This window comes from Simochromis diagramma, unplaced genomic scaffold (genome assembly GCF_900408965.1).
Source record: "Simochromis diagramma unplaced genomic scaffold, fSimDia1.1 OVJJ01000453.1, whole genome shotgun sequence".
NCBI lineage: Eukaryota > Metazoa > Chordata > Actinopteri > Cichliformes > Cichlidae > Simochromis > Simochromis diagramma.
The window spans coordinates 511,797-525,682 of NW_024387471.1; the positions used below are offsets into that span (position 1 = coordinate 511,797).

Genomic DNA, 13,886 nt, shown 5'->3' on the forward strand with positions numbered 1-13,886 from the left:
CTCTAGAGCCCTGAATTGGAGAGGCTGAAGACTGACGTGGCAGAACAATTACTCAGTGCAAACTGTGTATAACTAACTTCTTTTCCTTTAGGATGCTTAGTATGTCTGGTTTGTGTGTGCATGTGGCTACAACAAAGCTATTTGTGGAAAAGCAACAAGTGAATCATAAGAACCTTGCAAACAGATACGATACACTTCACATACTTATGGCAACATCCTGTTTTTGTCATTGCCTCCAGAAAGTGTCTTCAGAAACCCTCCACTGTTTCCATAATCGTAATGAAGTTCTGCGAAATGAAACCTCATGGGCTCCCCTGAACGTTAAATACTCATGCATGTCTCATGAGTCTGTGTATGACTGTTTAACAAATTCCAAGGCTTTTTGGACCAACTGCATCACCACTCAGTCATCTTCTGATCTGAGTAGATAAAACTGTGAGCCTGTGTTTCCTGTGGCCTCTACCATCCCACAAAAGAGAAAACGAGGCGAATTAGAAAATACTGAAAACTGTTCAGTTCTTATTTTTTAAAATGAGTTTAAAAAAAACTATAGCAATTCAATTAAACCAATCTCTGCTAACTATGGCCCTGTTTTTAACAAATCTTGAGCATCATGATGTGTTGCTATTGTTCCTTTTTGTGCATCTTGTACTGAACTGCAGTACATTGTAACAGTCTACAGTGCCTTGCTATCCTGACCAGCTATTTGTATGAGTACAGATATGAGAAAAGAGCAGAAGTTTGGTCCACTCACCTCTGATTGCAGAGCTGGCATGCGAAGCAGTCCAGGTGGTAGACATTTTCCTTGGCCCTCATAACCATCTCGAAGGCTGGGATTAGCTTGCTGCAGGCTGCACAATTCCCCGTTACACCAAACAACCTGAGGCACAAATGAACAGATGCAAACAAAAATATGTGTGTGTAAGTTATCAAATTAAGGAATCAGTGGAAAACTCCTTATATATCTAACTTAGCACTTGGCCTCAAAACTGTTTTCTAATTCGTGCCTGCTTTTATTTTTCATACTTTGTGCATTAATTCAAGGATAATTGTAGTGTGAGAGTGCTGTTGAGCCAAGCAAGTAGTAATGACTTTATGAACTTCTTCACAAATAAACTTTTAATCATTACAGAAAAAAATTAACCGTCTCACTGACACATTATTACTTTCAATAGCACTGACATTTATTTAGACTCTTTCTCAGATCGATCTTTCTGAGTTAACTTCAATAATCACTTCCTCCAAACCATCAACGCATCTTTTAGACCCCATTCCTACAAAACTGCCCAAAGAAGTCCTGCCATTAAATATGACAGTCTCTCTATTAATAGGCTACATATCAAATGCCTGGGAGCAATAATAAAACCTTTACTCAAAAAGCATCTCTAGACCCAGCAGTCTTAGCTAATTATAGGCCAATCTCCAACCTTCCTTTCATATCAAACATCCTTGAAAGAGTAGTTGTCAAACAGCTAACAGATCATCTGCAGAGGAATGGTTTATTTGAAGAGTTTCAGTCAGGTTTCAGAGCTCATCACAGCACAGAAACAGCTTTAGTGAAGGTTACAAATGATCTTCTTATGGCCTCTGACAGTGGACTCATCTCTGTGCTTGTCCTGCTAGACCTCAGTGCAGCGTTCGATACTGTCGACCATAATATCCTATTAGAGCGATTAGAACATGCTGTAGGTATTACAGGTACTGCACTGCAGTGGTTTGTATCATATCTATCTAATAGACTCCAGTTTGTACATGTAAAATAAAAATATTCTGTCTCAGAGCGATGCTGAAAAACTAGTTCATGCATTTATTACTTCTAGGCTAAAGTGTTATACCGACTCGCTTTGCTGAATAGTGGTATATCAGGATGTCCTAAAAACTCCTTGAAAGTCTTCTGTTGATCCAAAATGCTGCAGCTGAAATACTGACAGGGACTAGAAAGAGAGAGCATGTTTCTCACAAACGGGGTTCTGTTCGTTGGCTCTATGATTGTAGGGTCTTAGTCTTACAGTATCAGGGTAACTAACAGCTACAGTGATCCAACGACCTGCATCAGTTTGGAGAGGCCTACAGCTCATCACCCTCTACAGAAGTCAGTACCCCCTGATGAGAATTTCAGACTGGCTGATGACCTCAACACCTTCTACTGCAAACTTGAAAGACAACCACTCATACCTCCCATCTACTCACCCTAACCCCACACCCACAGAAAAGACTAATTGGAGTCCTCCTTCCCCTGCCCCTCTGACCCGCTTCCTGTGAGGAAGATGTGTGTCTGCTCTTCCAGAGACAAAGACCCGAAAGGGTCCAGGACCGGTTACGCTAATGCCTGTGAGCCTGTGTCAACCAACCCCCCTCATCTTCAACCAGATCTTTAACAGATCTCTGGAGCTGTGGGAAGTTCCTTCCTGCTTCAAACGCTCCACCTTCACAGGATTACAGTACTACAGGCCTGTCACCCTTAAGTCTGTGGTCACAAAGTCCATCGGAAGAATGGAAATTACATCACAGAGCACCTGCTGGGCCCCCTGCAGTTTGCCTACTGGGCAAACAGGTTGGCTGAGGATGCACTCAGTATGGGATTGCATTACATCCTGCATCACCTCAACCAGGATACTGTTTGTGAACTTCAGCTCAGCCTTCAACGAAGTAATCCCAGACATCTCCATCTGAAGCTCACCCAGCTTACAGTGCCCGCCTCCACCTGTGACTGTATCACGAGCTTCCTGACGGACAGGCAGCAGCAGGTGAGGCTGAGGAGCGTTACATCGCACACCCCAGAGGTCTGCTCTTCTCCCTCTACACTAACGATTGCACCTCAGGAGAGCCATCTGCGAAACTTCTGTTCGCAGACGACAACAACGCCATCGGTCTGATCCAGAGCGATGAGGAGTCCACGTACAGAAAAAGGAGCAGCTGACCTGCAGTCCAATCCTTCATTAGTGTGCACAAACGTGGCCAAATAAAGAGGATTCTGATATAGAGCGCCTTCAGGTGACTAGTGTTGAAATGTGGTACGATACAAATACAATTTAAGTGACTGAATCGAGATGCTTGTGAAGTGTGTTTGGAGGACACATGCATCACCTTATGTTTGTGTTTTGTAAAGTGTTACAGTGGGAAACACAACTTCTTATACCACCACTAATAGTAGTATTCAGTTTAAGACAGATTTTACTGTGACCCGAGGCAGCTCTACATGTGTTCAGTGCTGAACCATCTGGAGAACAGGAGGAGCTGCACGAGGACGCTCTTCGTGGACTGCAGCTCATCATTCAACTCCATGATCCTCAACATCCTGACCACAAAACTGGACCACCTTCAGATCCCCCAGCTGGCCTCAGTCAGGCTCCCCCCCCGACGCAGGGCTGTGTCCTCATCCCCCCCACTGTAGCCCCTGTTTACACATGACTGCACACCAATCCACTCAGCCAACGTCATCGTCAAGTAGGTTGCTGGCGCCATCGTGGTTGGGCTCATCTCTGACAGAGATGACACATCGTGCAGGCAGCGGTAGAGAATTTGTCCCGCTGGTCCTCCGAAAATAACCTGATGTTGAACGTTCTTGAAACAAATGAACTCATCATGGACCTCCTCCGTGTCCTGACGAAGAATAACTAGAACAGGAGCTGCTGCTGGCCTCGTACCGCTCCTCGTGGAGAGCGTCCACTCTTACTGCTTGGGTGTTTGTTACGCAGGGACAACTGCTGAGAACAGGAAAGCTGTGCAGAAGGTAATTAACACCACCCAAAAAGTAATTGGCTGCCCTCTGCCAGCCCTGGAGGATATTGTAAGCCTCTTCTGCCTCAGGAAAACCAGCGGCATCACAGTTGACCCCTTGCATCGCACCCATCCCCTGTTTGACTCGCTGCCCTCCGAACGGCGCCTCAGGTGAATCGGCTCCACCTCCAGACTCACAGCTTCCTCCTCTGGGCCATTCGGATTAGTAACAAACATCCACCCATCTGAGCCACGGTCTGAGTAACCTCATCGCTCGGGCCGCTCACACACACACTCAGACCAAATCATCTGCACTACTTCCAAGATCTTTCCCACCTGCACTCCAACATGGGCCTTCCTGTTGTTTTGTTTATTTCTCCTGTTTGTTATTTATTCCTGCTGTCTTATTCTATTCGGGTCTATTCTGGCGACAAATCACAAACTTGTACATAAAATATTTGTATGCAGTTCATGCTCAGATTTGTTCTTACACCCTGTTTATAAATGAGGCCTAATTATTTGTCTTCCCTTCATTTCCACATCGTTATACTTTTTAAAATGAGTTTTTAGTCGTCTCATAGATGTTAGAATATCTGTGAAGGTTCTCGGTCATCCAGCTCATCGTAGTCTAAGGAGCTTGGAAAGAAAAGCGTCTGGACTTCTTTAAGTTGCTTGAAGACGTTTCACCTCTGATCTGGATGAGATGACCATAGATGTTAAACCAGGTCTACAGGTGCAGCTGAAGCGGTCGGCTCGTTGGTGAACGTGTTCGGAAACAGTTGTTTTATGAGTCAACTGAAATTTCTGCTTTGAGCTCAGGATTTACTTTCACCGTTGAACAAGTTTGACTCCATCTGTATCTCACGCATGTATTTTATTATTCTGGGAAATTCACTAAAGAGAATTATGGAGATGCAAATACTTCTGTTGCTTTTGGTGAACGAGAAGGAGAGTGACAGGCGTCAGAGAGGATTTTTCCACTGAGACATACTTGGCCCCAGTCACAAAAATACGCCACAGTGAAAAATAGCAGGGCCACAGCTTGTGCCATCGAAATAGATGGGACGTGGCCAGCTCTGTTGCCCAGGGAGGACCTTATTATTGTGTTCCCTGCTCCAGGGACATTAATGTGAGTATTCGTTACTACACAGTGACCAAGACCAGGCTAGCAAGAGCAAACACATATCTGATAACAAAATCATATTACAAAATAACCTATTAGGCAGAGTTCTGGAGGCACTTTTAGCCTCCATTGTTAAAATGATAAAACAGCATGCCACTCAGTCTGTAAGAGATCACCATCTGATGAATGAACTCGTGGGATATGCAGGGTTGTTTATTAACCTTCAGAAAGGATGTTTCCCAGAGGCAAAGAAGCAGACAGATTGTGCTCATATGAATATCTACAGAACTAAGGGCTGTTGTCAACATACCTTCAGACAGTGAAGCATCTCTCTTGTTACACAGCAATTGGGTGAAAAACAAATAGGACCTATTTGATGGATTAGTGTTGCCTTAATTAAAGGAATTTTGCCTTTCCATCGGAGAAATGAAAATTTGGTGGCATCTCTTCTGATTTGCAGAAAACTGGATTCTGTGGAAGCTTTTGCTGATTTGTCCACTTGCAGAGACACTGAGTGTTTGTGGACAGCAGCTTTGTACAACAACTGTTTGAACCTTAAGTTACACTGTAGCTTCCTCACACTGTACACGGGCACATGTGAGGTCTTTGTCATTCAGCAGCTGATCAGTATTTGGATAATAAATGATTGCCCTTCAAAATAAATCATTCAGGACTCTGTTTGAATCTAAATGGTATTCAGTTTTGCCATTTTCTGGGTCTGTCCATGCTCTCTTCTCACCTCCTGAAAATGTATGGCAGCCTGTGCAGTGGAACAGAACTGACACAGGACTTTGCTTTAGAAAACTTTAGGTGAAAGTCCTCAGGTGGTTTGATATGAGGGATGGTTAAATCTGTAAATAAGCCGACGACTTTCCTCTGAGATTGATTGAATTAAAATGTAACACGAGAGCACAAAACCTTGACATTAGTATCATTTTATCTCAGGTAATGCAGAAGTGATTGCAAACTGTGCAAGATCGTATGCAAAAACAAAGCCTTTAAATTCCCTCGTGATGTTTGCACAAACATTAACTGACTGCTGCACATCCACACCCAAATATGATCGGTTCTTGTCCAAGATGTGTGTTTTGAACAAAACTTTAACTATAATCACTCAAATTTCAATAAAAAAAAGGATTCATATAAAAAGTTGCACTCTTTGGGAATCTCTCCATGTGCTTTACCTGGTAAACCGCATATTATAAACGATGAATTAACTATACTATAAATTAGCTTTTCATTGACTTTTCAATCAGCCGAGTGCAACAACTCATTAAAGTTTGTAGACGGTGTTATCACAACAAATGAAAATAATTAAATGTATATTTAATAAATTTAACATTATTTTTTTCTAAATGGGGAAAAAATCAAATTAATCAGTTTCGAGGAGACCCCCCCACCCCCCACCAAAAAAACAAAACAGTAATATTCAGCTATTAAACTAAAATATTTTTGTCTTATCAAAGATTTGTTTAAATTCTACAAAATATAAAAAATAAAACAAATCTTTAATGTTTGCCCGGCGCTGCACTTTAATCGGCAGCTCAGTGTTTTATAAGCGTTGCCTCTAGCTAACAGAGTATTAGTCTGAATGAAAATGGTTAATTTTGAAATGATGCATTAATTGATTTTCTACTCAAAAAAATTAATTTAAAAAACTTAAATGTTTCAAAGATGATATGCAAACGTCATCGCCTACCTTTCTGTATGACTTCAACCATCTCCTTAAAAGACTAACCCTTCTACAAACCTATACTAATGGGAACATATTACCAGTTTGAACGTATTCCTGGAGTCTCTTAAAAAGCAGAGTCTAAGCAGGGTTCAGTCTTTGTTGTACTGTTGGCTGCCAAAGGCTGTTCAAACAAGTAGTGCACAGTAGACCTCGGCTCAGCCAGTGAGGAAGGAGGATGGATGAAGTTTACCTGCCATCCGTCTTTCACTGCTTGACCAGTTGTACAAGACCCCGGGCCTGATGGTAGCAGACTGTCACTGGTAACAAATACAGCAGTAAAATAAGTACTGAGGTGCTATTCACATAAAATTCTCCTCACATGTCAATAACAACGAATACAAAGAACCCAAACCATTGATGTCCATAAATGATGTATAACAATGACGGGTAAAAGTGATTGAACACGTTTACTGGAATCTATTTAAGACTTCAGGCAGAAGCCGTGATGAGAGCTTCACGACGCCTCCTGTATGGTGAAACTGGTCGCACAGAGTGTTCGAGTGATTTTGGCCCATTCTTCCACACAAAGTCCCGAAGGTTCGATGACGTTTCAGCACCGGAGTCTTGCACGGTGAGGGTATATGCAGAACGTGGCGGTGAAATGCAGAACCTATTGTTTGTTTGAAACAACCATAGCTGCAGGTGCTCCTCGGCTCTTAGACAACTCTTCTGACCATTTTTCTGACTCTGTCTGAAATCTTGTGCGCGCTGGAACGACAGTAGATTATTGTGCGCCCAATGCCACAGTATATTTGGCAACCACAAGTTTGTGACAGTCTTACGAGAGCTCACCATGAGGTGTTTCTTGTGTGACACATTTTATAGGCCATCAGCTGATCTTAATTTGCACTAAGTGGCAGGACTGCTTTCTAATCACTGATACTGTCATGACTCTACATGCCTTTACGCATCTGCCTTTCTTCATGTGTTCAATACTTTTCCCTGTGTCATTATTACTTTTAACTTAATTATGGACATATATGGTTGGATTTCTTTGCATGTGTGGATCGGTTGGGTTATTACTGACATCTGGTGAGAACTGAATAGAAAATTGGTGACGTGTTGCTTATTTTACACACAGATTTGTCATCTGCATCTTGTCCAGACTGTCGGTGGTACAGCGGTTGGACATGTCTAGAACAGTGTTGCTTGTGCTTTAAGAGAACACCAGGCATCACACATGCTTCATACCTGAGAATAATAATGTATCTTTAAAGAGGTCAAATGTTTCTTTTTCTTGATAAAACACGTTTTTGCTCATTTATTCAGCTTCCATGACTTCACCATACTGTCCCACACCACATAGCCCAAAACGGTCGAGTGACACAGCGGCTCTAGTGACGGCTTCTCTGTTGATCTGCAGGCACAGTTAAATAAATAAAGAGACATCAGTTTCCCCGTCTATCATTCATTCGTCTGAGTTTTCCAGCACAGGAGAACAATTGGATTAATCCAGCTTGGACAGCAGCTGCTGATAGCAGCAGAGCTTCAAGCAGCCATCTGAAATCCTGATAGCAGTCTTGCTCTCCACTTCCTTCCCCAAACCCCAATCTCTTCTATCCCTCTTATCACATCAGTTGCTCCAGCCTCAGCAGGCATTCATCAGCTGCTGGATTAGAATTTGTTTCCTAACAAACCATTGATCATCAGCCTATTACTAGGCAAATGACAGTTAATTACCCACTACATTAACCACCGGGACCTGGGGACTGACTCCCTGTGCCATCAGTCAACATGATGAATGTGGCAAGTTCAGTAATGCACAACCATTCCCTCATCCGCCTGTCGTGCTGAGAACAACCCCTGGATCTCACTTCTAGGCACCCAGAAAGAAATCTATGGCAATCTGCATAATTACAGACCCCGGGTTAATAACAGCCAAAGGATTTCTAGCATCTCACCACAGGATTTTTAATGGGGTTGTTCTTTGTCCAGTTTTGTCTGATTTGGAATTTAGTCACAGCCAAAAAAAAGCTTAAATGCTAAAATACAACAAAAACCAGCAAAACAAACGTTGAGAAAGGCACAAGACGGAGAAGGCAAACAGAAATCTGCTGCAGGTGCTGATGTTAATGTTAAGGTTGGAAGATCTAATCAGACTCACGCAGTTTACATACCCTGCATGTATGACTACTGATTGTTATTTAACACATTTTTATTTCATTTACTGTGGGAATAATCTGAGACTCTCCTCCTTGAGTCCTGAGGAAGTCCTGAACCTGAAGCTCTATTAGTGCTCATCTGCAACTGGACGCTCCTAACGATGAGTTATTGCTTGCTTTCAGAGACTGGAGCCACATGGAGGAACATTGCCCTGACCTGTATGTCCAGAAGAGAAGCCACATCATTACTTATTTACCGTCTACAGAATTTGCTTAAAGAACCAATGAACTACTGGTGGCGTCAAGCTAAGTTACAATGAAACCCTTAAAAAAAAACTAACTTGTGTTTATTTCTTGTTTTCTAACCAGAGCTATCCCAGCAACACCAGTGAACTAGGTCCAGTCTCTGGTGCAATGTGTGCAATGTCGCACACACATAAAGATTAACAGCAAACACACAAGTATGACTCTAGGAAGCATGAATGATTGTTTTTTACAACTGGAATGCTCTAAAGTCTTGACTGGTACCAGGAGCAAACTTGAAGTGATCAATAAGTGTGTCCATTTGGCACTAGCTCACATGTGACTGCTATCGCCCAACCTTTCTATGAACAGCACATGTCAGAGCAGGACATTAAGGCACACTGTGAGTGAATGGACAGACACAGACAACTTTTCCAAGAGTTTCTGGGTCTCTGTTGAGGTTAACTTTCATAGTTCTTGATGTTTGGGCTGCCTCAGAGTGCCTCTTACTGATAGGTACAAACAGACTATGATATTTACCCTGAAACGCCAAAGCTAATTGCCCATACCAATCACTCCAGCATCAGTTACTATAGTACTGCGAAGCTGCAGGGCAGAACGTCTCATGTTATCCCAGCAGGCAGTGGTCTTCAGAATGATCAGTTGTTGTTGAGCAGTCCTCCTCTGCCTCGTTAACTGCTGGTTTATTATTGCACACTTGTCTGCTTGAGCTGTCACAACTTTAAAACCCTTAAGGACCCACAGTGACACTGGTGTCACTGCCCCTTTACACTTAGAGAAAAACTATTTATAATGGTTTTAACTTTGACTTTTAACTAATAAAGTCCCTAAGTGACGTCTACTGCACAAACTAGTTCAGTCATGTGACAAGTGAGGCACTCTGGGTGTTCAAGACACCATTTTCAAAGTCTTGGTCCACCTGGTTAGCTAATGAGACCACTATGCTAATTTTAAAAACTTTCTTTTCTTTTTGCAAAGGTAAGCTTTTACTCATTCAGCAATTCTAAACTTTAGATAAGATGTCATAGGTCATTTGTAACCTAGTTTGGTAATATTTCTGAAACAATTTGATCTAGAATCAGTTTGTTAAATATCGCTGTGACAAATATGTCACATCGGGCATTAAACTCCAAATTTTCTTAAAAAAAATGTTGTGACATATTTGTCACAAAAAGACAAAAACTGATCATTTGCTTAGTCAGTTTAGCTCATTCAGTTATTTTAAGTAAACGTATTCTTTGTTGTTAATTCTCAGTCATATTTAACTAAATTCAAGCATAACTAATTTATTAAATTACCTAAATTTGTGATGGAACTTTACTTTAGCTTTGTCGAGGCGTTTTTCAGTTACCCCCCATTTTTTTTTGTCATTTTCACTGTTTGGTAGAATGGATAAAAAGAAAAAATATAGTGTTCAAGATGCGCTAGAGTTTATCACTGCAGAGGAGAGTGAGTATGAGGGATGTGAAAGATTCTGGAGACCCTAATTACATCCCCTACAAAGACGTGGAGAGTGATGAATCAAGTGAATCCAGTGATTCAGACAGTTGTGATTCAAGCGATTTAGAGACAGAGCCACAGCCATATGGACACTGGGCAGCCCAAAGCAGCTATCAAAGGACAAAAATTCTCCTGGAGAAAGAAAACGTTCGAAACCCCTGAGATCACATTCAAGGGACCCTGTGCCAAACCTCCAGATGAGATCCACACTCCACTGGAGTACTTCAAAAACTTCATCACAGATGATATGCTGCTGTTGTTAATGGAACAAACAAATTTATACAGTGTACAAAAATCCAACCATCTGAGAAATGTAAATACCACTGTTGAAGAACTAGAAATACTCATTGGTCTCTATCTGAGGATGGGTCTATGCCAAATGCCTGGAAATCGAGCATACTGGGAAAATGACACCAGGTGTCCTATGGTAGCAGATAACATGTCCCGCAACCGATTTCAAACCCTGTTGGGATCTCTACATTTCACTGACAATACAGATTTATTACACAGAGATGCAGAAGACAAGTGCTGGAAGATCCGTCCATGGTTTGAAATGTTTCGCAAACAATGCCTGGATATCGTCCCAGAGGAGTACAACTCTGTTGATGAGCAAATGGTACCCTTCAAGGGGACACACAGCCCAAGAAGGCAGTATGTGAAGGGAAAGCCCCACCCCTGGGGATTGAAAATCTGGGCCCAGTGCTCATCCTGTGGTATGCTCCATGATTTTGTTGTTTATCAAGGTGGTACTGGGAAGAAGACTTTAGTTGGGATTGGAGGAGATGTTGTGGTGAAGTTGTGTGAAACTCTGCCAGCTGAGCAAAACTACAAGGTTTTTGCTGATAACTTCTCCTCAGCCCCACTTGTGCTCACACTTCTTCAGCGACAGATCTACTTTGTAGGAACACTTCGTGGAAATCGCTTAGCAGGTCGTCAGCTTGAAGATGAAAAAAGTCTTGCCCAGAGAGGCAGAGGATCTGTTGATGCCAGGGTGACTAAGGAGGAGAGCATGGTTACTGTGAAGTGGTATGACAACAAATCTGTTACCCTCATCTCATCCTATTGTGCAACTGAGCCTCAAGATACAGTCCGTCGCTTGAGCAAATCGGGCAAGGCATTTGTTGAGGTCAAAAGGCCACACATTGTGAAGGAGTACAACACATTCATGGGGGGGTATTGACCTGCTTGACGCCTGCATTGCAAGGTACAAGTACCACATGAAGTCACGGAGGTGGTATCTCTACCTGTTCTGGCAAACCACCATGCTCGGTGTTGTCAACGCATGGCTGATTTACCGTCATGACTGCAAGCTACTTGGTGTCCAAAAGCCACTGAAAGAAAGAAGCTTCCAGGCAGAAGTTGCCACAAGCCTGATCCTTAGGAAATCACACAGGGGGCGCCCATCACAGAACAGAATTCTGTTTTTAAAAGCAAGAAAGTGTTTACAGAATTACTTTCTAAATATGGAACAAATGTACCTTGTATGCCCAATGTGACGCATATGTGACATTTCAGATCTGGGGCAGTGGGTGGAGCTATTACAAAAAAAACTTCAGAAATGTGTTATATATGATTCATTTGATATAACTTACAACCCCCGTAATTTTCATGAAAGTAGAAATAGGTCTGGGTTTTTAAGGGTTAAGCTCCCAGTTGTGATGATGATCTGAATCTGGTGTGGGTCCTCGTGTGTGAGCACACACCTGAAGACCCGGAAATTCAAGGAAACTGTTTTGTGAGCTTTTAGCTGAGATTCTGATGTTTCTACCAGACCTGGAGGCACAGCTCGTAAAACCAGATGTTCTCCTGCTGCCCCGGTACCGGGGGCGTTGGGGCTCAACAGGTTAACAACACCGTGCTTGTCCGATACAGCCTCAGGACATCGAAGCTCTCTGCAGGCACGTTCAAGAGTTTCTTGATATTCAAGTAATCAGAGAGTCAGTCTCCTTTCTCTTCACCTATTGTGGTAATCCGGTTGTGCATACGCTATAGGAAACTCAACTTTCAGATGATAAAGGATGCGTTCACACTTCCCAATCTAGAAGCCACTTTGGTTGGGTTTTTGGGCCAGCTTGGGGTTTTCTTGACCTAAAGTCTGTTTATTATCAGATTGAGGAAGCAGATAAACCCAAGGCTGCTTTCATCTGCCCCCTGGGCTTCTGTGAATTTAACTGCATGCCTCAAGGTCTGACAAATGCACAAAGCAAACTTCAAAGACTAACAGACCATGCATGGTGGATAGGCAGTTGAAAGAGGTACTAGTTTCCTCAATGACTTGTTGACTGTGTTCTCCAAAACCCTGAAAGAACATGAAGCAAGGTTGTTGGAGGTTGGACCGGTACTGGGCTGTGAGTCGTTTGGTACCGGGCTGTGAGAGTTGAGGCTCAGGTGTGACATTTATGGTTTTCAGGGTTTTTATCGTTATTTTTAAAAAAAAATCGTTTTTATTGTTAACTCAGTTTTCCTGGGTCTTTTCCCAGGTGTTATGAATGAATCTTTTTTTTTTTGGTACTGGTTTTATTTTGTTGTATTTATCCGCGACACCTTAAGGGCCGGTCCATGAAAAGACTGTCGGACATAAACCGGTTCATGGCGCAAAAAAGGCTGGGGACCGCTGGATTAAAACGATCACCTGTAAAATGTGCATTTTTCCAGATCTCAGTGTGGTACCTGGGGCATGTGGAGCCCCACAGTACAGCTGGGATGGTTTCAGAGAAGATCTCTGCCCTGTGCACCTGCTCAGGTCATCAGAAACTCAGAGAAACCCGTCCGACACAAGCCTGGATTGAAGGGTATCGATTCCACAGTTCCAGTTCACTGGATGCTGAGTCAACCCACAACTTTGATGTGACTGTCCACACATCTCTGAATCCAGGCCTATTCGGCCTATTATAAAATTGTTGGTGTCCCTGTGACAGATTTATTTGGGTTTCCTAAGGAGCCTACATTACATTTTACAGTGAAAAACTATAAATAAAAATTCACCACGTCATATACCATGTCTGCGTCAGGACGGATCCGGCCATAAAACTCTAAAATTTTAACCTCTAAAAATGGGGAACAGAGTATAAACTGGCTTCCAATCTTGGTAAAATGAATTAAAGCTTCAGTTTAGTCACATACTGACTGTTTGCACAGAGGAAAAACTACAAATAGTGTGTCTTTGTCCCAAACATCACTGACGACACACTACACACAATAATCAAAAAACCAGTGGAAGGAAAAATGTGTCTTTCTCTTCCTAACTTTCCAACGTCTCCACGTGGGTCTCTCATGAAGACTCTTTAAAATATGATTGGTTAATAGTTTGAATACAGGCTAAATAATAACTGTCGTTGAAGGCGCGCCATTTTCCCCATCAAATTATACAAAACAGAAAAGCGTCCCGCTCTCGACCTCTTCTTCAGTTAATGTGACCCATCTCATCAGGATGTGAGACAGA

At 42.5% G+C, this 13,886-nt stretch overlaps 1 protein-coding gene across 3 annotated transcripts in view; it reads right to left on the minus strand.

Moving 5' to 3' along the window:
- lmo3 (LIM domain only 3) overlaps positions 1–13,886 on the minus strand; it is a 52,678-nt gene that overhangs the window by 10,231 nt on the left and 28,561 nt on the right. For all 3 annotated transcript variants that reach the window (XM_040015070.1, XM_040015069.1, XM_040015071.1), the window contains one exon: positions 755–880. In XM_040015070.1, coding sequence (XP_039871004.1) covers positions 755–880 — 126 coding nt within the window. The remainder of the gene's footprint in view (positions 1–754; positions 881–13,886) is intronic.